This window comes from Protopterus annectens, chromosome 1.part1 (genome assembly GCF_019279795.1).
Source record: "Protopterus annectens isolate FY-2018-M chromosome 1.part1, PAN1.0, whole genome shotgun sequence".
In the NCBI taxonomy this organism is placed as follows: domain Eukaryota; kingdom Metazoa; phylum Chordata; order Ceratodontiformes; family Protopteridae; genus Protopterus; species Protopterus annectens.
The window spans coordinates 1,693,111,214-1,693,135,292 of NC_056726.1; the positions used below are offsets into that span (position 1 = coordinate 1,693,111,214).

General features: G+C 37.6%; 1 protein-coding gene across 1 annotated transcript in view; it reads right to left on the bottom strand.

The window, feature by feature from the left end:
• Nucleotides 1-24,079, bottom strand: part of LOC122811854 (uromodulin-like) — a 166,024-nt gene that overhangs the window by 56,048 nt on the left and 85,897 nt on the right. The window contains exon 6 of the mRNA XM_044083979.1: nt 10,225-10,473. Within this exon, the coding sequence (XP_043939914.1) occupies nt 10,225-10,473 (249 nt within the window). The remainder of the gene's footprint in view (nt 1-10,224; nt 10,474-24,079) is intronic.

The window sequence follows — 24,079 nt, forward strand, 5'->3', positions numbered from 1 at the left end:
ATTTTCATTCAATGACAAGGATGTAAATGCAACCTTCATAAGAAAAATCAAGAAAGGCTGGAAAAAAAGACAATGTTTTGGAAGGTGAAAGGAAACAGCAGTGCCAAGAGTACCCCCCCCCCCCCACCCCAGCATATACAGAGGGAGAGCACATGAGACTCCACACAAGCAGGGAATGCCAAAAATGAAGTAATGCCATGTCCCACTCTTTTCTCACTTATCTCAGGAATTAGGTTGACATGTCCCTCCATAGCATCTTTTCATATGTTTGGTACTTTTTCTGGCACATAGTCAAATTCATATTTAATATGTATTTCTTACCTTGTCTTTAAACTTTAGCAGTCTCAGTGTATCAACAGGTAGTACACTCACTAGAAGGTCAGAAGGAAGGCTGGGGGTTCCATTCCCACCTCAACTACTTGACTTAAGTACTTTAATTTTTGACACTGCTGTACCGCAAAAGTGGTGGCGCTACATTCCTGAGTGTACCATCCTTCAGATAAGGTGTTAAACCATGGCCCACATTGCTGGCAGTTCATGTCAATGTAAAAGATCCAATTAGACTTACCAAAAAGGAGTAGGGAAGTTCCCAGTATCATGGTCAAATTTCCCCTAGTCAGAATGAACACCATCTCCGATATTCTCTGAAAAGAAGCTGTGCACCCAGTTATCAAAAAGGAAACAAGTACAAAATAAAATAAATTCCTTCATCACTACCATTGTTTATTGTTTGATTCTGCAGTGGTGTTAAGGGAGATAGCCCTAACTTTGGCCTAGGTGATACAAGTTAGTGGCTTGGATGCTTGGCAACAATGGCAGTGGAGGGCAGGTGAGCCCATGACATCCCTACCACCTGTCCCCTACCTTGTATCTCTAAAGAGCAGGTCATAGATGCCATCTCTAAGGCCAAAAACACAGCATCTATGGGACCTGATAACATCCCAGGCTGCATCCTGCATAAGCTGCAACATAAATTAACGATACCATTAGGTACTATTTTCAATCATAGTCTAAGCACCAGCTTCATATCACCTGAATGGAAAACAGCCACCGTTATTCCCTTGCACAAAGGTGGTGTTTCCACTGACCCCGGGAACTATAGACATATTAGCCTGACTAGCCTTATTTGCAGGGCCATGGAGCGAGTCATCATAGACCTTATCAACAAAGATATAGGTAATCTCCAAACACTTGACCCTACTCAGTTTGGATTTGTCAAAGGAATATCATGCCTGTTAAACCTGGTGGACTTCTTTGAAACAGTCATTAAAGTCCTGGATGAGGGAACATCTGTCCATACAGCCTAACTGGACTTAGCTAAGGCATTTGATACTATCCTCCACTCAGGCATCATTGACAAATTCACCCAACTAGGCAGCAACCTTTATATCGTTAGATGGGCCACTAACTGGTTCACTGATATAACTCATATAGTCAAAATAGGGGAATCCACAGCTAATAGCAGACCTGCCACCAGTGGTGTTCCACTGGGATCAGTCCTGGGACCTCTACTGTTTGCAATCTATTTCTCCGAAGTACAAGCAAAAATTAATGTCTCTGGCTGACAAGGTTTGCTGAAGACTGCAAAGTGAGAGCAGTTATAGAATCTTCAAATGATGTCAACATCCTACAAGAGGGCCTTACACAAACAAATGACTGGTGCCAACGTCATAGCGTTAAACTCAATGCAAAACATTTTATTATCATTCCTTTCAGGAAAGGTGATGTTCCTGCTAACTACCACATCAACAGCAATACTTTAAATGCACAGTCAGTGGTGAGAGACTTGGGCACACAGGTTGAGAGCAACCTTACCTTTGAACACTATGTCTCCACAGTGGTAAGAAGGGCATTCTATATTGCTCATCTCATAAGTAAGGGCATTGCTTTCAGAAAAAAAGAAGTTATAACCTCCCTGTACTCTTCCCTCATCAGGCCAATAATTGAGTACAATGCCCTTTTGGTATGTACCTTTCTAAGAACCTGCAGCAAGTGGAGAAACCACAAATGTTCCTCACAAGGAAAATTTATGGTCTTCACCATCTCTCCTATGGGTATCATCTGAAATCACTGTCATTTTATTCTGTTTCATTGCAGACTACTCAGAGGTGATCTCTGCCTTGCATATAAGGCAATCTGTCTTACTAGAAATACTTCATATGTGAAAGTCAAATGGTACATGGGTTACTCACTCTAAAGACCTTAACCTTGCATGTGACATTAATAAAATCTGCTGGAGGGACATATTTGTCACCCAGAAGTTATCACACCTTAGGAACAGACTCTCACTTCATGTCAAACAGAGCACCTCACTGGACCTCTTCAAACGCACTCTGGATGACTGGGTGGGTGACTGTAAATTCACCACAGTGGTTCCACCTATGTCCCTCTGCACAAGGGCAATAGATGCTGATCATGGAAATGAGGGTATGAACTTTGCTAGGCTTGTAAGGGCCCTATGGCCTTTAGCATAATAACTTCCTTTGATCCTATAATCTTATGATCCTGAGGGAGGTGGTGAAGACTGTGAAGCCTGCTGTATGTTACACAGATCATCTTGCAAGATTGAAGGATGTGATGGGATGCAAATAAATATCCTGGTGGTTGAGAACTAGGTTCACCAAACAACTACTTTGTGGTAGCCTTCATTATATATGTGTGAGGACATGCATCCACATGGGCAGGACATTATCTCTGCTGATAAAGACGTCTTGCCACCCCCTCCCATAGGGTGGAGTTATAACATTCAGTTGCTGTCATTACTGGTCATCCAAATTTTCTCATTGCTATGATGCCAATGAAAGCCAAAGAACCCACATGGCTGCCTGAATGAAGGCACTTCCTGGACAGGCCTTGCCTTACTCAGGTCTATATTAGAACATCGAAGTTTCACTCCTTCGAATGTTCTAATATCGACACCTAAAAACCAAAAACTGAAAATAGCAAAGTTTTAGATAACCAAATTCTTTCCTAGGGAAAGAATTTGGTTGTCCTTTCCTGTTGCTTCATTATTTTCAGCTTTGCGGTGGAAAGTTACGGTCGGGTTCAGGTAAGTGTGCGATTGTGTGGACGTGAAGGTTAGAGTGTGATAGGTAAGTTAGGGATAGGGCGTGGGTCAGGTAAGTGTGAAAATGTGTGGACGTAAGGGTTAGGGTGGAATAGGTGAGTTAGGGTTAGGGCACGGGTGAGGTGTGTGTGCGATAGTGACGGATCTTAGGGTTAGGGTTTGGGTTAAGGTAATTGGGTAGATAGTGGTGTATGTACAGTTTAGTGTAGGTTTAGATACCAGATTTTAGGTGTATGTGTGTGGATTGCTGTTTGTTTGGTGTGTTTGTGTTGTGTGTATGTGTTTTGGAACAGCAAATATTTTCCCTAGGAAAAAATTCGATGTTCTAAATTTTTGGTCTTACCGGTTTTTGGTTACCAGGTGTCCATATTAGAACATTCAAAGACGTGAAACTTCTATGTTCTAATATAGACCCCCTTACTCTTGGTGAAATTCTCAGAACTGAGGAACAGATGGTGTCTGTCTTATTGGTGGTAGGCTTGATGGCTGGCAGGAGCAAATCTCACCCCCCCTCCCAGAAAAAAACACCTTTCTTACTTTATGATAGTCATTAAAACTTTCAGCTAATTTGATGAAGACAGTGTCATCACTAATACTTAGAGCTTCATGTTTTGATTTCTTTTGAGTTGCTTCTAAAAAAGTTTAAATAATCCTTTAGATTTTCTAGAAAACGTTTTTCTACTTCATTTTTTATTATACTGATGATATGCATCCCTGTGAAAATGTTCACATTACCCTTGATGTCTCTATCTTTCTTACATCCTAATAATTCATAACAACATCATCATTATTTATCCTGTTTTTATCATTCCTTTTCCTAAATGTTCACATTTTCTTAATTTATTTTGCATTCCTTTTAGTATGTTGTAACCACTAACACTTTCTTGCAATCTTTCTATAAAACCCTCTGTGCATAATTTTAATGTAGTGAATGGAGAGCCATTATTACACTTACATATCAGTTAAATGACATCCTGGTTCAGTGCTATTATATCATGGGACTATCCTTAATAACCCTTATAAGGGTGTTTAAGAACTGTTAAGTAAACCCTGTGCTTTTAAGATCACCTGTGGCACTACCAGTGTATTAATTAAAACCACACTGGATACAGAAAAGGAAACCACAGGCTAGTAAAACAAATCCTGTGTGATACAATAAACCACTATCTAAACCACAATAGTCCAAGGTGCCAAATGGATAAATCCAATACATACATTACACCGAAATTAATAATCTAGCACATAGTTTAATGTTAATCACTTTCATTTCAGATTTACAGAAAATTCATCAGAACAAGTTAAAATTCAACAACCAACCAGCAGAAATACAAAATTAAAAATTGTCATGTGCCTAATCAAACCAATAAAAACAATGACTCAATTCCCATTTAATCATCCAACCAATAAGTAATAATCATCCAACCAATAAGTAAGTCACATCAATTAAATGAATAACACTAATCAAGTAACTTCCGAAAACTTTAATTTCAGCAATGTATTTATTGAACAGACTTCATTGAGCACAGGATACTGCATGGCATTTAATCTCAATTGCCATTTTAGTTCACATTTATTTAAGTGTGCATTAGTGATAACCCCCCCCATAAAGTCGCTCTCTACCTGTTCAGTAATAACAGATTTAAAATTATGCATTGGATAACCTTTAACATGTCTAAATAAAGCATTATTAGTATTACATTTACTTATATCCCACATGTGCTCATACACTCATTCCTTTAGTTTTCTAGTAATTATTCCCACATAAAATGCAGAGCAGAGTGTACAGCAAGCTATATAAGTAACTTGGGATGAATCAGAATTGAAATATCAATTTAGCCGAAAATTATTTTCCATTAATAAGGACAGCACAAGAAACCAAAATATGGGGCACTGTGAATAATGACCACATATATTCATACCTGTTTTTGTATTATTATTATTATTATTATTATTATTATTATTATTATTATTATTATTATTATTATCATTATCGCTCTTTGAATTTTTATTCTGTTCCAACATATTTTTAAGGGTTCTGTCTTTCCTATATACCACATAAGGGTATATCACTGATCACATTGTTGAGTCTATTGATAGAAGTTATAATGACCCAATTTTTTTTCAAACAATGCATGATGTCATAGCCATCAATACAAGAAGCTGTAATGAATTTGCTGCCCATCATGTTACATGACCCCCATATTACATTGCTCATTAGGGGCTATTGTAGAAGTTGCACCAAGTAATGGGGTATAAAAATCATGTAGTCTCTTATACATAATGTCTACTTTGATCTCATTCAAAAATTCCCAGGGTAACCTGTTTTAGTACTTTGCCTAAGAAAACTGTAACTTCTACAATAGCCACTAATGAACAATGCAATATGTGGTCATGGATAATGATGGGCAGCAAATTCATTACAACTTTTTGTATTGATGGCTATGACATCATGAGTTGGTTGAAATAAAATTGGGAACGGAAAGTCTGTTGGTCCAGATGACATACCTGTGGAAGCATGGGGGTGTTTAGGTGAAATGGCAGTGGAGTTTTTAACTAGATTGTTTAATGAAATCTTGGAAAGTGAGAGGATGCCTGAGGAATGGAGAAAAAGTGTTTTGTTACCGATTTTTAAGAATAAGGGTGATGTGCAGAGCTGTAGTAACTACAGAGGGATTAAACTGATCAGTCACAGCATGAAGTTATGGGAAAGAGTAGTGGAAGCTAGGTTAAGAAGGGAGGTGATGATTAGTGATCAGCAGTATGGTTTCATGCCAGGAAAGAACACTACAGATATGATGTTTGCTCTGAGAGTGTTGATGGAGAAGTACAGAGAAGGTCAGAAGGAGTTGCATTGTGTCTTTGTGGATTTAGAGAAAGGATATGACATGGTGCCTAGAGAGGAGTTGTAGTGTTGTATGAGGAAATCGGGAGTGTCAGAGAAGTATGTAAGAGTGGTACAGGATATGTACAAGGGTAGTGTGACAGCAGTGAGGTCTGCGGTGGGAGTGACGGATGCATTTAAGGTGGAGGTGGGATTACATCAAGGATCAGCTCTGAGAGCTTTCTTATTTGCAATGGTGATGGACAGGTTGACAGACGAGATCAGATAGGAGTACCCGTGGACTATGATGTTTGCAGATGACATTGTGATCTGTAGTGAGAGTAGGGAACAGGTGGAGGAGACCCTGGAGAGGTGCAGATATGCTCTAGAGAGAAGATGAATGAAGGTCAGCAGGACTAAGACAGAATATATGTGCGTGAATGAGAGGGAAGACAGAGGAATGGTGAGGATGCAGGGAGTAGAGGTGGCAAAGGTGGATGAGTTTAAGTACTTGGGATCAACAGTTCAGAGTAATGGTGAGTGTGGAAGAGAGGTGAAGAAGAGAGTAAAGGCAGGATGGAGTGGGTGGAGAAGAGTGTCAGGGGTGATTTGTGACAGACGAGTACCAGTAAGAGTGAAAGGGAAGGTCTACAAGAGGGTAGTGAGATCAGCTATGTTATATGGGTTGGCGATAGTGGCATTGACAAAAAGGCAGGAGTCAGAGCTTGACGTGGCAGAGTTGAAGATGTTAAGATTTGCACTGGGTGTGATGAGGATGGACAGAATTAGGAATAAGTATATTAGAGGGTCAGCCCAGGTTGGAAGGTTTGGAGACAAAGCCAGAGTGGCAAGATTACATTGGTTTGGACATGTGCTGAGGAGGGATGCAGAGTATATTGGGAAAAATATGCTAAGGATGAAGCTGCCAAGTAACAGGAAAAGAGGGAGGCCTAAGATAAGGTTTATGGATGTGGTGAGAGAGGACATGCAGGTGGTTGGTGTGACAGAGCAAAATGCAGAGGACAGGAAGAAACGGAAACAGTTGATCTGCTTTGGCGACCCCTAACGGGAGCAGCCGAAAGAAGAAGAATTTTGCTTTTTGCCTTAAATCTGACAAGAGGGACTACTCACCCACTTCATCTTGCCTTGGTCCAGTAAGTTATCAGGGACTAGTACTCTTTAGATTAGTCAGGAAAATATAGTAAGATTAGTGAAATAGTGTTTTTCTGTAACTGTGTGACTCTTTCCAGCTGTGTTATTTTCACTACATTCTGTGACTGAATAGATATTTGGTATTTTCTTGTTCTTTTATTGTTTATTATTAAACATATTTAAACTTTACATTGTGTTTGATCCTTTTAGAAAATATTTAAGTTTTTAGAGTATGTGCATATATTTATTTGGTGACAGCTCCGGCCACTCCTGAAAGCCTTGCGATTGGTCAAACTACTATTTGTATTAATATTAATTTCACTCAGTATAATTGGCTACCCTTGCAAGTGCCTTAGGTAGCTGGCTTTGTAGTGCCTAGTGGCAGTGATAACTAGATAGCTAGTAAACCTGTGCCAGCTTTTCCCAGGTGTGTGTATGTGTATGTGTGTGTGTGTGTGTGTGTGTGTGTGTGTGTGTGTGTGTGTGTGTGTGTGTGTGTGTGTGTGTCAGCTACTAGGACAGGGACACGAAGCACTGGTTTCACAGAGAGAGATAGTGGTGGGGGACTTGGCTTCAGCACTCAGCTGAGGACTTAACTCTGCATCTGTACCAGTGGGGAGTCTTACGGGGGACCAGGAAGGAGACACATAGAGACACCTAGACCCCAGGCTGAGTGTCCTGTGCATTCTTGTGGAAATTGTGCTTGATGCAGAGAGGTAAGCATCTGGAAATACTGAGTGTATCTATTTGTATTTCAAGTGCACATTCCTCTCCAGTGTCAGTCATGATAATTCAGGCTCGTTGATTACTGGCCAGTGTGGGGACCATCAAATATTGGTTGTCAGTGGTGGGACCATCACATATTGGTTGGAAGTGGTGGGATCATTACAGCATCCATGTCTTTAGTTACGATCTGCGACTTGATCATAATGCTCTATATCATGTGAAACAAAGATCTAATCATTATCTGTCTTGTAATAATGTAAGAATACTATTTCATTTGCCTCACTTTCCTTGTTTTTATACATTACAGCCAGAGTAATATTGCAGTCACTGCCACATATTAACTTCTCCATCTTTATTTTGTCATTTTTCACTCCTCACTGTGTATAACAGGGTGACAACTGGAATTCTACTTCACTGGGTCATCTATTTGTATCAGACCATTCACATCACAAAATAAAATCAGAATCTAGCCTGAAACCTGTCTCAAAGTTGCTTCTTGTATTCCATTTGTGACATCTTCAAATTACATGTAATTTAAATGGTCAGATATACTATATGCTCATTTTTATCGAATGATGTGTCTCATACTAAAAGTATCATATACTGTACATTCAATATGCATAAATTTCATTTAATTTTCTTCTAGCAGAATATTCTCCAGGTCTGTGCAGATGCCATAGAACATTATATACACACACATACTGGCAACTTTGTCACTGCAATCAATAAGCACTTTATAACCACATTTAAATATCATTTCTGCTCTATTTCTCTTCTAAATGGCACTATTAACTCATATTGCTTTATCCTCATATCATTAGGTATCTGACAGTATTAGTCACATAATTAATTTGGTTACAGTGATTTTGGGAAACGGGAACTTGTTTCTAAAATAAAATCAGTTGATCATATTTCCTATGAGACATCATAGAACCATAATAATACAGTATTCAAGGGCTGCATTGCTTCCAAAAGCATGCAACAACTCTGGAAACACGTCAAATCACATAAGAAAGAATTACAGAAATACAGCATAAGGACTCCCAGACAGTTCAAGTGGTAGCAGAATGAACTAGGCTGATAAAAATAATTTCCATGCCTAATTAATATGCTACCAATACAGATAAACCCTATATGAGCTAAAGAAAGGGCAGTTCTGTGTCCATTGCAAATGCTGAGAAGAGTATTATTGGCAAACTTCAAAAGCTGAGGCAAAACTGATTTCATGTACTTTAATTATGACATGTCTTTATTAAAAGACCTAAACACCATGAAAAATTAAACCAAGAAAAATAAATCAGTTATCGTCTAGCATGTAGTTTCTGTGATAAGTGTTATACAGCTGCTATAAATCTGTATATACTGTGAACATGTATTATCATATTGCCATTTTAAGACACATGTATAACATTGTCATTTGAAGAATTACTGTATCCCATAATGCATCAAGTCTAGTGTCAGTTGCCATGTGTTTGTGAGGAATGAAAGTTAGCCTTGTTCTTATTTCCTTCTGTTTCACACAGAAGACAAGTTACCATTTTCCCTGGTGTTATTGGCAATGCCATGCCACATAGGTGGGTAACAGACTCATAGTTGGCTCATACGGAGCCTATTACTGCTCTTTCTGGTGCCCATCAACACTAAGCCACATGATCTCTGCCACTCTTTCATGCAGAACAAAAAAAAAAAAAACAATGCTGTGCTCCTCTGCTCTGTTTTAAGGAAGAGTGCCCCCATCCTCTGTGTACTGGCCTCCCATCAACACGTAGAGCAAAGCCAAACAAAAAAAAGTCAGTTCTTAGCACTCACATTTTACTCTCTTTTACAAATTACACCCAGGATAGCTGCCACCCTACCCTAGTTATGCTATGGCTTGGCAAACATAGGTTTGGGGTTGGTACAATGGTTAAGGTACTTAGCTTATTGACACAAGGTACAGAATTTGATTCTCACCTTTGGAAGTGAAATTGACTCAGTTTAAAATGCCCCCCCATTTGCAGCTAGCCTAGTACTAACCTACAGGTGCACAGCATGAGAGCTTCTCACTACCTGTAACAGTAATATTCCTATATGTTCTATTCCTTTCATACAAATACAAAGTCCTGATCTCCTACTGTTTATTTCTGGAGCTGGATATAGCTATGGACTAGTATGCTTCTTCTTTATGTTGGCAGTATTTCATCTTTATGCTCAAGTTCTAAAGTTGAATTTTAAAGTGCTACATTTTTAGCCAGACAGGCAATGTTGGGTACTTGAAATCACTAAACATGGCAAGCATTTTTCTAGCTTACAAGTATTTTTACTTGTAAGCTAAATAAATGCTTGTCATGTTTAGTGATTTGGTTCATGGGTAGAATTTTTGCCATTCATACTTTTTACATTTTTATTTGTAAGGCACGAGGTACTGTTTACATATTTAAATAGTACAAATGCTGTTTAAGAAAGAAATTAAACATACCTGTTTTGGATAAAATAATATTTAATAGAATCTTTGCTATTGTTTGTTTGTGTTCCATAGCAGGCATCAAGTTTCAAAGCAAACTTTTCACTAATGCCAGTAACGAATGCTCCAATATACATGAAATCCTCAACCTTCAAATGGATTGGTGAGTCACTTTCTAGATATGGTGAAGTATAATCTGCGGTTTTAAACAAGGCCATCTTAACTGTATATTGTCCAACACCTGTGATTGTTATATTAGAAGTGCTAAACAAATAAAAAAAAAAAACACAAGCTTAGTGCAATATTGCAAAATACAGAACATCTATAAAAAATTAACATGGAACTATAAATATGCACAGTGCAAGTAGTTGTATTTTACACTAACATTCATGACTAATTCCACAGGAGATTATTATTTTTTTTAGAAATAAATCTTCTAGCATGCACACATTATTTTAATTTATATTAATGTACTTTTGCATGATCAGTACTTTGTGAATTACTGATTTGTTTTCACAATTTACAAATGCCCGAATTCTAATTCATAGTATGTAGAACTTTTAGAGACGGTAGACATTATGATACCAAATTAAAGACAGAAAAATAAAACAAACAAATAAAAATATTTAATATATCACACCCTTATTGTGGGATTGCCGCTTAAGCTTCTGCCACATCAATAGATTTTTTTCTACATTGAGCCCCCTCCCTTATCATCGCACTAAGAATTAGAAGCAGTAGAAAAATAGTTCATTTGTACCACAATTCTCTACAGTCACTGGGGTCTATAAAGCAACACTGACATATTTTTGCCAGTGCCATGGTATTCAGGGTTAAATCACTACTAAGGCTCAGGTGAGTCACATTCAGTTAGTGGTGCAGGTGTTTGAGGAACTGGCAAGGAAGGTTGGGCATGCCAATCCTGAGGGAGGGTGGCCTAATGGTTAAGGTATTTGCCTTGCAAACACAAGGTGCAGGGTTTGAGTCTCACAAGGGATAATTGGCTAGGCTTAAAATGGCTCGCAAGGGCAGTTAGCCTAGTACTAATCTATGAACCTATGAATACATTTGTACTCACCTCACATTTGATCCATGGAAGCATTCAGGTACATGTACAGGGGCATTGTCTTTAAGGAGAATAGGTGGGAAGCATTGGCTGGGTTGCTGCATTAACAGCATTCCAGCACATCCCTACTGTGTGTCCACCCTTGGACATTCAACAGCTGTTTGCTTGTGAAAGGGGAATGTAGAGCATAACAGAAACAACTGACCAAAACAACAGCATTAACATGCTGCAACAGAGTCCTGAAATGCCCTGAATATGGGGGTGGGGGCTGATCTCATGGAGTCTAAGTGTGGATAAGATAGACCGTGTGAACAAGGGCATAAGTCAATAATAGTCATCTATGGGACATATTTTGGAACTGGGCTATTTTTTACTTGTGAGTTCTGCTGAATTAAAGTTTCTGCGCAAGCGTCAATACCAGCATTACATTAATCAATTCTCCATATATTTACCTGTACTAGTTCATTGTAATCCGACTGCACCTCTTGTCATTCTGCCTGACCAAGCTTAGTTCCTCCTTTTTCATTTAAAATGTCTCTGAAATATTTACTTATTTGTCGGTTATTAATGTGCTAACTGGCTAAGCCCGTTTTGAACCCATGCCTCCTTACTAGGATAGTGGGAGGCCATGATCCGGTTAAGTCACTTGTGCACAGCCACATTGTTTGCAATATGATCCCACATGAAAAGATTTCAGGAATGCATAACCAAATTCACGAGGAACTTACACCTTCAGCCCTCATAACTATATAACCAAACAGTTCTGAAAGAAAATTCTCATGCTTAGTGCATGATGCTATTAGGCTATTGTTCCCAATCATTCTTATATTTTGTTTGATTTGTTTTTAATTATAGTATAAGGAACTGGTATCTCAGCTAGAATTCTTTCTCTGCTGTATGCCTAGTGCTGGTATAGGCCTCTGATGAGCATAAGCCCAATGGGACAAAGAAGGCATTGAATAATGGCAAATAATTATTTAAATAAAAGATGCAAGTAACAGAAAGTATTTTTCTTAAATCCTGCATACATTTATATTCCTAGTAAAGTAAAATACATTAGTTGTAGATGCAAACATATGGCACATATAAAAATAGCTGTACATGAACAAATCTAGATGTGAGTCTCTAATTAACCAGAGGAGGAGGAGGAGGCGGGGGTTAAAGATATCAAAAAAGGAAGGCTCAAATTACTTGAGTTTCAAGTACAAAAAAAAAAAAATCAAATGGCATCCTTTGTGTAGCTACAGGTGTAGTGGGGTACCATGTGTAGGCATAACAGTTTCTCCAGTGCCCCCCAACACACCATACACACACGCACACACGCACACATGCACACACACACACACACACACACACACACACACACACACACACATACATCATTAAGGTAATGACAGGCATTAATAAGATACTTTGACAGTGTTTACGGTGTATACTTCTTAAGATTAGTATCCCTCATGTTTAGATGACAGGTTGACAATAGAACACATTAACATAAGCTACAGATTTTTTCACCATACTGTATGATTATAGAAGGATGATAATTTGAAGCACCGTTATATTCAGTACTGTGACAATATGCTATATTATGCAGAATTATTTGATAAAAACAGTATTTTTTTCTGCTAGCACAAATGTAGTAGCATTTCCTGAGAACAAACTATGCTTTGGACATTGTCTGCTGTATTTGCTATACATTCTGTTAGTTTACACTTTTTTCTTCTACTTGTTTGTAATGAAGTGCTGGTGAACCACATGTTTTTACTGGTGCTGTTGTTCATTTAAAGTGCATTGAATATATTTGATAGGTGCTATATTATTTTTACGTAACCTGCTTTTTGCCAGCCATGCAGACAGGCTTAGCTTCTTTCAGATGTGATATTGATATATTTTAATAGTTTTGTACATATTTTTTCTTTATTGTGCATTGAATATATAAGGCAAGCATTATTTTCTTCCTACGTAATATGAGAGACTTCATTAATTTGTCCACAGAGAAATTACACCCCTCTGTTAAGCTGACAAGTATTGTCTACCCTTGCTCTCTTTATATTGTATCTCTGAAAATTACTACTGTTGTCAACCTACATACTGACATTTTTAGCAATATACAGTTGTGCACCACTTAACATACTTCCGCATAATGTCTGACCACATTTATGTCCATACTGTGCTAAGCAGACGTAAATATGAATGACCATTGTGCAGATGGACATTAAGCAAAGCACAATGCAAAGCACAAGGTGTTCACTTAACGTCCATGCTGCTTAACGTTCTATGGGATAAAAACCTAACCCAGACTTTAAGCCGCACACAGCTGTAATATTTTTTTGTGGCTATCCCTGGCTAGTGACTATTATGATCCATAATACAGGAGTCTATATGTCTCTGTTTATTTGTTTTGCACTGTTATAGAAATATTTTATGTGCATATTTCAGAAAACAGACTGAATTTAGTGCCATACCATATATGTCTGTGAGACATTAATAGCTGCCAAGTATTAATAGTAGTGCTTAAGACATAAGTGTTTTGTAGCATACAAAAATCTGGGTTAAACTACTCTACTTTCTTAAAAGTACATACTCATTTACCTGCTAGCAAATTTGCTCACTGCCCTGTACTTTCCAAACACTCCCTGATATCCTTACAAAGGTGTTTCTTAATAACTTACCAAATAACCTCAGGGAACAGTGGAGAAGGTATGGTATATTTGTCTATATTTTCTTAACCTCTACACCTCTCACAGTTTAAGCTTATTTTCCTCCCTTTCTCTGATAACTAGGCTTTAAACTGCCTGTGTTCTTCTCTTTCAGCTACACACAGTGAAACTATTGTAATGCATCACCATCCATCTTCCTGAAAACTGCATCTAGCTATATTACGCGTGCACACTACTAGAAGACGCCAGCCTCTTCCACTAAAACTAAGTCAGTATAATTTTTCTTCCACCCAATAGCTGCTTAGCAAACAATAGCATATCCTGCAATCTTGCAAATAAGCAATACGTTTTCCTAAAGTTGAAACAGTCTATTTCTAACAGTAACATCTTAAACTAGGTAGAAAGTCTAAAAAAAATACTTGAGTTACAGTCCCTAAAAAAAAAAAATAAATAACTTGTGGACAAGTCAACCTCCTAACTTAAATTAAGCTTAGTAAGATACTTTACCTCAATATACTGACTGTCATAGTTCTGCTTGCTGCTATTTTTTTTTTACCATCAGAAATATTGGCACAATTTGCTTATGGTAGACTGATCTCTGTAATATTGCATTAACATGCTCACATTTCTTCTAAAGACAGCTCCAGTGATTGCTTCTCTTGAGAATACAATACTTTGTGTGTGTGTGTCCTACTCCGTTTAATACTCGCTTTACTTTGGCTCCACTATATTTCCCTATCCTACCCCTAATTTCCACCCAACCCCACTGCACCTACATTTCTACTTCCCAATCCATGTCCACCACTCACAATTAACCAATAACAACCTCTAGCAACATGTCCCCCATTCTCCATCACTATTAAGACCTCTACCCTAATTCTCTTCCAGCCTTCAATAATACACCCTATGCACTGTAAATATACACTACACAATAACCTAGCAATCGTACACTACAGCAAGCACTAGTCCCACTATCATGAAGTACATGACATAACTTGCATTTCTGTCAAGAGCAAAACTTTTCTTTTGCAATCACCATAACACTACTCACCCTTCTCACACACATCATAATCTTATAATCCTAGTAAAGCACCACATTTCTCAACCATATGTCCTAAACTATATGCACAGTAACAAGTAAATAAACACACCTTAAAACACTTAAAGTTCAGTAAGTCATCATTCTCCACCTACCTACATACACATAAAAAGGCTACATATTATTACACATACAGTGGATAAAAAAATGTACACACCCCTGTTAAAATGCCAGGTTTTTGTGATATAAAAAAAACGAGACCACGATAAATCATTTCAAAACTTTTCCCACCTTTAATGTGACCTACAACCTGTACAATTCATTTGAAAAACAAATAAATCTGTTAGGGAAAAATATAAAAAAATAAAAAAAACATGCAATAAGCTGAATGCATATGTGTGCACACCTTTAAAATTTTATTTATTTTTTATTTATTTTACATTTGTTGACCGGGCTAGTCCAACTGGATATATATCCGTTTACAGTAGAGGCCCGGGGAGAAAAGCTCCAATACATGCATAACTAACACTGTTATATCACAAAAAATTTATCTTGAAACAATATAAAAGTTTAAAAAGTTTAAAAAGAGAAATTGCAAAAAATAAAAATTTAAAAACTTATAAGATAAGTTCAATAAATTGAAAAAAAATAGGCATACTTTTAAGAAGTAACTCTCAACAATAGAAAGTGTAAGTTCGGAGCTCAGGTTGGGGGAAGGGTAGCAAAAAATTAATGTGAGGAGACATACTTTCAGTCGGGATTAGTACAAGGACATAGCCATTGAGTTTTAAGATGTTCTTTGATATGTTTTTTGAACAGAGAGGTAGAGTCTTGATTAGTTATTTCTTGAGGGAGTTTATTCCAGTGTTTACCTATGGAATTAGAAATTAACGCATCTCCAGCTTTATTGTAAGATTTAGTTGAGGATACTAGGAGTTTATTTGCAGAGTGAAGTGTGGCTAGATTTTTATAAGGAGAAATCAGTCTTGCCAGGCTAGGAGTATTATCAGGGAAGTGAAGGGTCTTATGAATGACAAGTAATTGTTGGTAGAGTAGGTGGTTGTTAAGCTCTAGCCAGTTTAGTTGTTTGAGGTTGAGACAGTGGTGAGTTCTGAGGGGAGTAGCAGTAATGAATCTGGCTATACTATTATAACAGGTAGAGAGTTTGGTAATGTTATTTTTAGATAAGGTAGTATATATAGCTGGGGCATAAAAAAGGGTGGAAATCAGGTGGGTCTGTGCAATGTTTTTTCTGGCTGTTGGGGTAAGGAATACTTTGATGAAGCACCTTTTGATTTAATTACAGCATTCTGTCTTCTTAGGTACACACCTGCCATCAGTTAAAGAGAGAACCAAAAATATGTAGACAGGAGCAGGATATGGCACAGTATCAAAAAAACAAGTGCAACTAAAAACAAATAAGGTACCAAGCCTGCAAGGCTAGAAAGCAAAGTATAATTTATTAAACAAAACAAAGGTACAGGTAAGCACTTTTGCGATCTACTAATCACTTCATCAGACAAACTTGTTAGAAGACAACCAACATTTATACACAGCAGTACATTCATTTTGTCCATGATTTGTTTTTGTTATGACATGGTAGCTTGGATGAATTGAAGGCTTTCATTGCTTATATGCACACTACCACTGATTTTCTTAGATTTACTTATTACTACTCATTTGATGAGATTAAAATTTTAGATGTCAAACTTAAAACAGATTTGAGAAGCCTATCCATGAGTGTACATAGAAAACCAACTAGAAAAAACAGTTATTTATATAATAACAGCATGCCTCCCAGCCATGTTACAAGAAATGTACTTAAAGGCCAGGTTTATAATTTGATGAGGTTGCACAACAATGATTTAAACTTACAACTGGCTTTAGAATCCCTTAAGAAGGACTTTCTTAGCAGGGGTTATAAAGAAGTTGAAATTGATTTTTGTATCTCTAATGCTTGGAATGAAAGGGCAGGTAGATGTAAGCCTTATTTCACTGAGGGGGTGGTTAGCACAAATACTAACACTTCTACACTGAACACTGATACTTTCAGGGGTTTCTTTGCAATATTCCAGTGACATTAACAGGTACTGTGATATTATTAAATGAAACTGGGGCATATTGCATACCATAGATGGGATAAAATGAGTTATTGGTGAAGCACCACATTTCTCATTTAGAAATAATGAATCTCTTAGGAAACATCTTTGTTACAGCACCCAACAGTATATAGCTGGGGTTGTAACTAGTAGACTGGGCATGTTTTCATGCAGGAGATGTTCTGTTTGTAAGTATATTCATTCTGCACAGGTTTATGTCCATCCTATTCTAGAATTCAAAATAGAATTGGACTTGTATGCTGATTGTAGATCCATGAATATAGTTTCTTTTGCTTTCTGCCATGTGTGTCATGCTTTTTATATAGCTAAGATGAAGAGATGTCTAAAAGACAGAATACTTGAGCATTATAGAGACATTAACAATAAGAAAGATGCAAATGCTCTAGCACAACATGTTATTTTTTATGGTTCTGAACATAATTTCAGGTTTATGGTCTTACAAGTTCTAGATGTTAGCATGAGAGGTGGTGATTTTGTTAATTGGCTATAAGGGGCAGAACAGAAATGGATTTTGCTTTATAATGCTGAAAAACCATAAGGATTAAATGGGGCTTTCACACTAAAGCCTTTTTTGAAGTCACGCCCTTTGAAACACTGAATGTGGATGTTGTTTATATACACATAAACAGGAATTTTAACAAGTGTCATCACATACTTTTATGCATATTTTATATATATATTTTTATATTATTTATCTAATACATATTTTTTAGGCATTTTAGACTTTGTTTGTATAGGTTTGATATATGATGAACTATTATCTTTTTAAGAACTGCTTAATTGGTTTCAAGCATGGTTTGGTTGCTGCAGTGTATAAATATTGGTTGTCTTTAACAAGTTTGTCTGATGAAGTGATTAGCAGATTGCAAAAGTGCTTAGCTGTACCTTTGTTTTGTTTAATAAATTATACTTTGCTTTCTAGCCTTGCAGGCTTGGTACCTTATTTTTTAGTTGCATCAACTAAAGAGACTGATTTACCCCAAATAAAGTTCAGCTGTTCTAGGAGGATTTTCCTGACATTTACTCAGTAGCCTGGTACAGCAAAGGCCATGGTTCACAGAAAGCTTACAAAGCATCAAAGGGATGTCATTGTTGAAAGGTATCAGCCAGGGGAAGGGTACAAAAAGCTTTCCACAGCATTGGATATACCATGGAACACAGTGAAGACAGTCATCAAAAAGTGGAGAAAATATGGGACAACAGTGATGTTGCATAGAACTGGATGTCCCTCCAAAAACTGATGAAAAGACAAGATGAACACTGGTCAGGAAGACTGCCAAGAGACCTACAGCAACAGTGAAGGAGCTACAGGAATTTCTGGCCAGTACTGGTTGTATACCACATGTGACAACAATCTCCCATATTTTATTTTTATTTTATTTTATTTATTTTACATTTGTTGACCGGGAGGATCCGACTGGATACATGTCCATTTTCAGCGGAGGCCCGGGGAGAAAAGCTCCAAACATAGGTAACAAAAAAACAATTTGAATAACAGTGAAGTATATTTTACATTCAAAGTTAGAACATATGTTGTTCTTTATAATTTATCTAAAAAGGGAGAGGATTTAGGATAGTAAGGAGAAGTAGGAGAGTCATGTGTGATGACTGTTAGTCTAGCCGAAGGTTAACTATCCCGGATTTAGGCAGTGACAATTTCGCATTGAACCCAGATGTGTTTTTAGCTTAGCTTTGAATTGACTTAAAGTAGACATAGATATAATATCATGGGGAAGTTTGTTCCAAATTTTACCTGCAACGTTGTTGAGAAGGGAGTCACCAGCAGAGTTATTAGTTTTGAATGTTTGGATTAGGAGACGGTTGGATGACCTCAATGGGCGTGGATTGTTACAAAGAGGAAGCAGCATTTTGAGGGAAGGAGCATATTCAGGGTTATATATAATTTTGTGTGTAAGGACTAGTAGGTTGAAAGAAATAAGGGTAGGAAGCTCAGACCAGTTGAGCTTGGCTAAGTTGGTACAATGATGGGTCCTATATGGTGACCCAGTAACAAACCTAGCAATATGATTGTAGCAGTTAGAGAGTTTGTTCATGACGGTTTTACTTATGTTGTGAAGTAAGGGGACGAGTACAGGAGTGATGAGAGAAGGTGAGTCTGGGCAATGGCCATTTTAGCTTGAGGGTCAAGAAGCTATTTATTCTATATAAGGAGCCTAGTTTCTTATTAATGGTCTTGATCATTTGGTTTACATGTATATCATATTTTAGTTTGTTATCTATGGTTACCCCTAGTAATTTTGTTGAGAGGTCTGGAGAAATTATGGTCCCATCCTTAGCTTGGATAGTAAAATTGATGGGGCAGGACCTTTTGTTGGAAGAAACAACAACATTTTAGTTTTTAGGATTAAGAATCAGGCGATTGGAGAGCCAGTGTTCTATTTTGCTGAAAGTAGACTGGGTTAACAATTGTAGATCTGAGGGGTTGTACCAGAGCAAATTAACGTAGAATCATCTGCATATTGTATGCAACTGGCATTAGGAATAACTGTATGCAGATCATTGATAAAGATGGAAAATAATAGCGGCCCTAAAATAGATCCTTGTGGGACTCCCAATGTATTGGGTAGTAACTTAGAGAGTTTGGTCTGCCATAAAACTGCTTGTTTTCTACGGATAGGTAGGAACTAAACCATTGTACAGCAGTATTGTCCAGACCAAGTGAAGGCAATGTATTAATTAGAAGTTTATGATCCACCATATCGAAGGCCTTGACAGATCCAGAAATAGTGCAGATGAGATTTTATTATTATTACGATGGGAGTTTATGGTGTTTGAGAAGACAAGGAGGGCTGAGGTAGTGCTATGGAGGGGTCTGAAACCATGTTGGTTATCAGTCAGTAGTTGGTTGACAATTAGGTGTTGCATGAACTGTTTCTGAACACATTTTTCCATTATTTTTGCTAGAGGGGAAGTATGGATATGGGCCTATAGTTTGAGAGATCAGTGGAAGTGCCTCCCTTGTGGAGAGGAATTACATATGATATCTTCCAGATCTCGGGGATTTTGGCCTCTGCTAAGGAGCGGTTGATGAGGATTGACACTGGATAAGCAATTACATCAGCTGTTTTTTGCAAATATTCAGCTGGGAGTTGGTCAGCAGAGAGTGTTGAGGGTTTTAGTTTTTTAATTAATCTACAAATAAATGAGGTTGGTACAGGTTGAAAGGTAAGTAGGGGAATATTATTGGGTGTTCGAGAGTCTAAGGTGTGAGGGCTGGGTGGTAATTGATTAGATAGAGTTTGAATTGTCTCAGTGAAGAAGTGGTTAAAACTATTTGAGACATCGACAGGGGATTTATCAATGAGTGTGGCAGGGACAGGGGTAGTAGTACAACCAGGGTGAAGAAGTTGATTTAGTCCAGCCCAGAATTTTTGTGGGCAGTTTTGGTGGTCAGTTTGCAATTTACAATAGTATTGCCTTTTATCTAGTAATATTTGCTTTTTGGTTTCATTCCTAAGTTGTCTGTATTTAATTTGGTCCAGAGGGAGTTTAGTAGTACGCCAGGCAGACCACGCTTTGTTTCTGAGATTAATTTTCTGCCTTGTTTCTGGACTATGGGGTAGGGTTGCAAGACAGAAGCCTTTTCTTACAGAGAAAATTATCCAGGCCAGCTAAAATTTGCAAAACACCTTTATGGCTACAATTCCAAAAGGTACATTTGGTGCAAAGACAACACTTCTCATCACCAAAAGAACACCATCCCCATGGTAAAGCATGATGATGGAAGTATGATGCTTTGGGGTTGCTTTTCTTCAGCTGGAACTAGGGCTTTAGTCAAGGTGGAGGGAACTATGAATAGTTCCAAATACCAGTCTCTTTTGGCACAAAACCTTTAGGTATCTGCTAGAAAGCTGAAGATGAAGATGAATTTCACATTTCAATATGAAAATTACCCCAAGCATACATCCAGATCAATAAAGGAATGGCTTCACTAGAAGAAAAATAAAGTTTTGGAATGGCCCAGCCAGAGCCCAGACCTAAATCCAATAGAAAGTCCATGAAGTGACCTGAAGAGGGCTGTGCACAAAATATGCCCTCACAATCTAACAGATTTGGAGCGCTTTTGCAAGGAAGAGTGGTCAAATATTGCCAAGTCAAGATGTGCCATGCTGATAGACTCCTAACCAAGAAGACAGAATGCTGTAATTAAATCAAAAGGTGCTTCAGCAAAGTATTAGTTTAAGGGTGTGCACACTTATACAATCAGCTTATTGTATGTTTTTTTTATTTTTCATATTTTTTCCCCTAACAGATTTGTTTTGTTTTTCAATTGAATTGTACAGGTTATAGGTCGCATTAAAGGTGGGAAAAGTTTTGAAATAATTTATTGTGGTCTCATTTTTTATATCACAAAAACCTGGCATTTTAACAGGGGTGTGTACACTTTTTTTATCCACTGTATCTGCATACCATAACTAAGCTGGTCCAAATTGGAGACATCTACTTCAACCTTTGCCTAAACACCAATATACAGTCAGAACCAAACCCTCCCCTTCAGAACAACACAACTCCTCTACCAAACTACAACTCAATTCATAACCTATTTTCCAAGCATATGCTAAAGATACATGGTTCCACACAGCCCTCTCCCACAGTAACACCAACATACTTACAGTTACTGAAACTGGCTAGATTTAGCAATACCTAATAATGAAATGCTACCCCCCTCCCTGATATTATATAATCAGGTCAGACAGACTAACTAAAAGAGGAGGTGGATTAACAATAATTTAAAAAAACACCGTAGAAATAATCTAACATCCTCAAACTACCCAAAATTTTCAAAATGTTGAAATTCTCATTACCCATCTCAAACTTGATAATAGTATATAAATCTGCCTAGTAGGACTATACATTCCCCTTGGAAAAGAATTTAGCTACAACTGAAGAATTTCTTCAGTGGCTCTATCACAATATTAAAATAGAGACCATAAGCTTAGGTGATGTAAACACTGACTGGAAACAAATAAATACCTCACCTGAACTAAACTTATTCAGATTTTCACAACTGTTACATCACTAGTAGGACTCACAAAACATCTAGCAAAGAAACTACACTAGAGTATATTATTTCAAATAGCCTCAACATCAATGCAATTGGAGTCTTATCAGACACTATTAGTGACCATCTAACCAACTACACCATCAGACAGCAGTTAAACATTCAGAAGAAAGTAACATACATACAAGTCCATAATCTGCAAAATTTCCACCTTGAATGCTTTATAATAACTCTAAAGCAATATAACTGGAACTGCTTAAAACATTACCACTAGATGAAGCAGTTAGTCATTTTAATCATACCTTCCTAATCATCGTAAATAAGCAGGCCCCACTTAGAAACAAAAAAGTCAAATCCATTCCAGTACCATGACTAACAAAGACTACTAAGAAACTACTATTAAATAGAGACTGGGTCTGGAAAATATGTATAAAAAATAAAACTTAATTAACTATACAGGATTATAGCTGTCTCAGAAATCTCACAAAAAACTACTTAGTAACAAGAATGAATATTTTATAAACCTGCAAAATATGCACCAAAATAACCCAAAACTGTTCTGGCAGTCCTTAAAGTTACTGTTTGGCTCTGGACAACCCTTTACCCTCCAGACTGCCACAACCTCTAAATGGTCAGGTAATAGAGCAACTCAATTCAACACCCATTTTGTAAATTCTATCTTATCACTAACCAGGCAAAACTCCACCTCACCCCTCACTATTCCACATCCTGCCAACAACAAAGTACTCATTAAACTTGATAGTGTACCCACCTGAAAAACAAACAAACAAAAAATACCTACTAAAATGAAACCAACCACCTCGACAGCTGACAAATTACTAGCAGAGTACCTCAGAATAGCTGCATAAGCTGTATAATTCCCAGTCTCCGTACTTATCAATAGATCCATAAATGCAAACCACATCCCCAGCATCTGGAAAACATCATACAACATACCCCTATATAAAGGTGGACATTCTTCCCTCCTGACCAACTACCATCCAAAAGCCATCCTTCTAACTCTGTCCAAGATATTGTAAAAAACATATTCATGCACAATTGCTCAAATACCTCACCAACCATAACCTACACTCCTTGACTCAACATGGCTTTTGTCCTAATCATTGCACCATGACTGCCCTTTTGCACTTTACCAACACAGTTAATCAACTCTGAAACAATGCTAACCTAGTCTCAACAATCTTCCTAGGCCTATCTAACCCATTCAATACTGTCAAACCCCAGAAACTCTGCTTATCTAGGCATCGATATCCCTTCACTAACTTGGTTCCACAGCCACTTATCCAGCACGAAACAAGCTGTGACATGGCAAGAGGACTTTTCTGATTTTGTCACAATCACAGCTGGTATCCCTTAAGGATCAGTTCTAGGACCCCTACTTTTCAATATATTTAAAAATCTGCACTCTGCCATTAAACAGGCTACGCTGGTACAATATGCAGGTGATGCCACTCTCATCTGCTCAGCCCAAACAATAGTCTCCCTACAAGAAAACATCCAAAAGGCCTATATAGCCATAGAATCCTGGCTAAAGTGCTCAGACTTGCTCTTAAATGCTAAAACAGATGATTTTCACCCTTAAAAACTACACAGACCAAAACCAATCATTTCATAACCTATTACTAGCAAAACAAAATTAGAATATGTCACACAGGCAGCACTCCTTGGAGTAATGCTTGATAATAATCTCAGATGCAAACATTTGCTCCCAGCCATAAGAAAAAAAAAAACTAGAAACTATGTCCCTTCTGCAGGACCAGGAAATTCCTCACTTAATAGCAGGGGCAGCTCATGTTATCAGACTGCAGGACTGTGCAGCCCCCCCCCCCCCAGCTGTAAAAAGAAAGAAAGAAAAAAAAATAAATAAATAAAATCATTAGTATACTGTTGTATACTGGCTGCTTAGCTGTGAGTCCAACTGACTCGCTGTTAGTCCCGGAA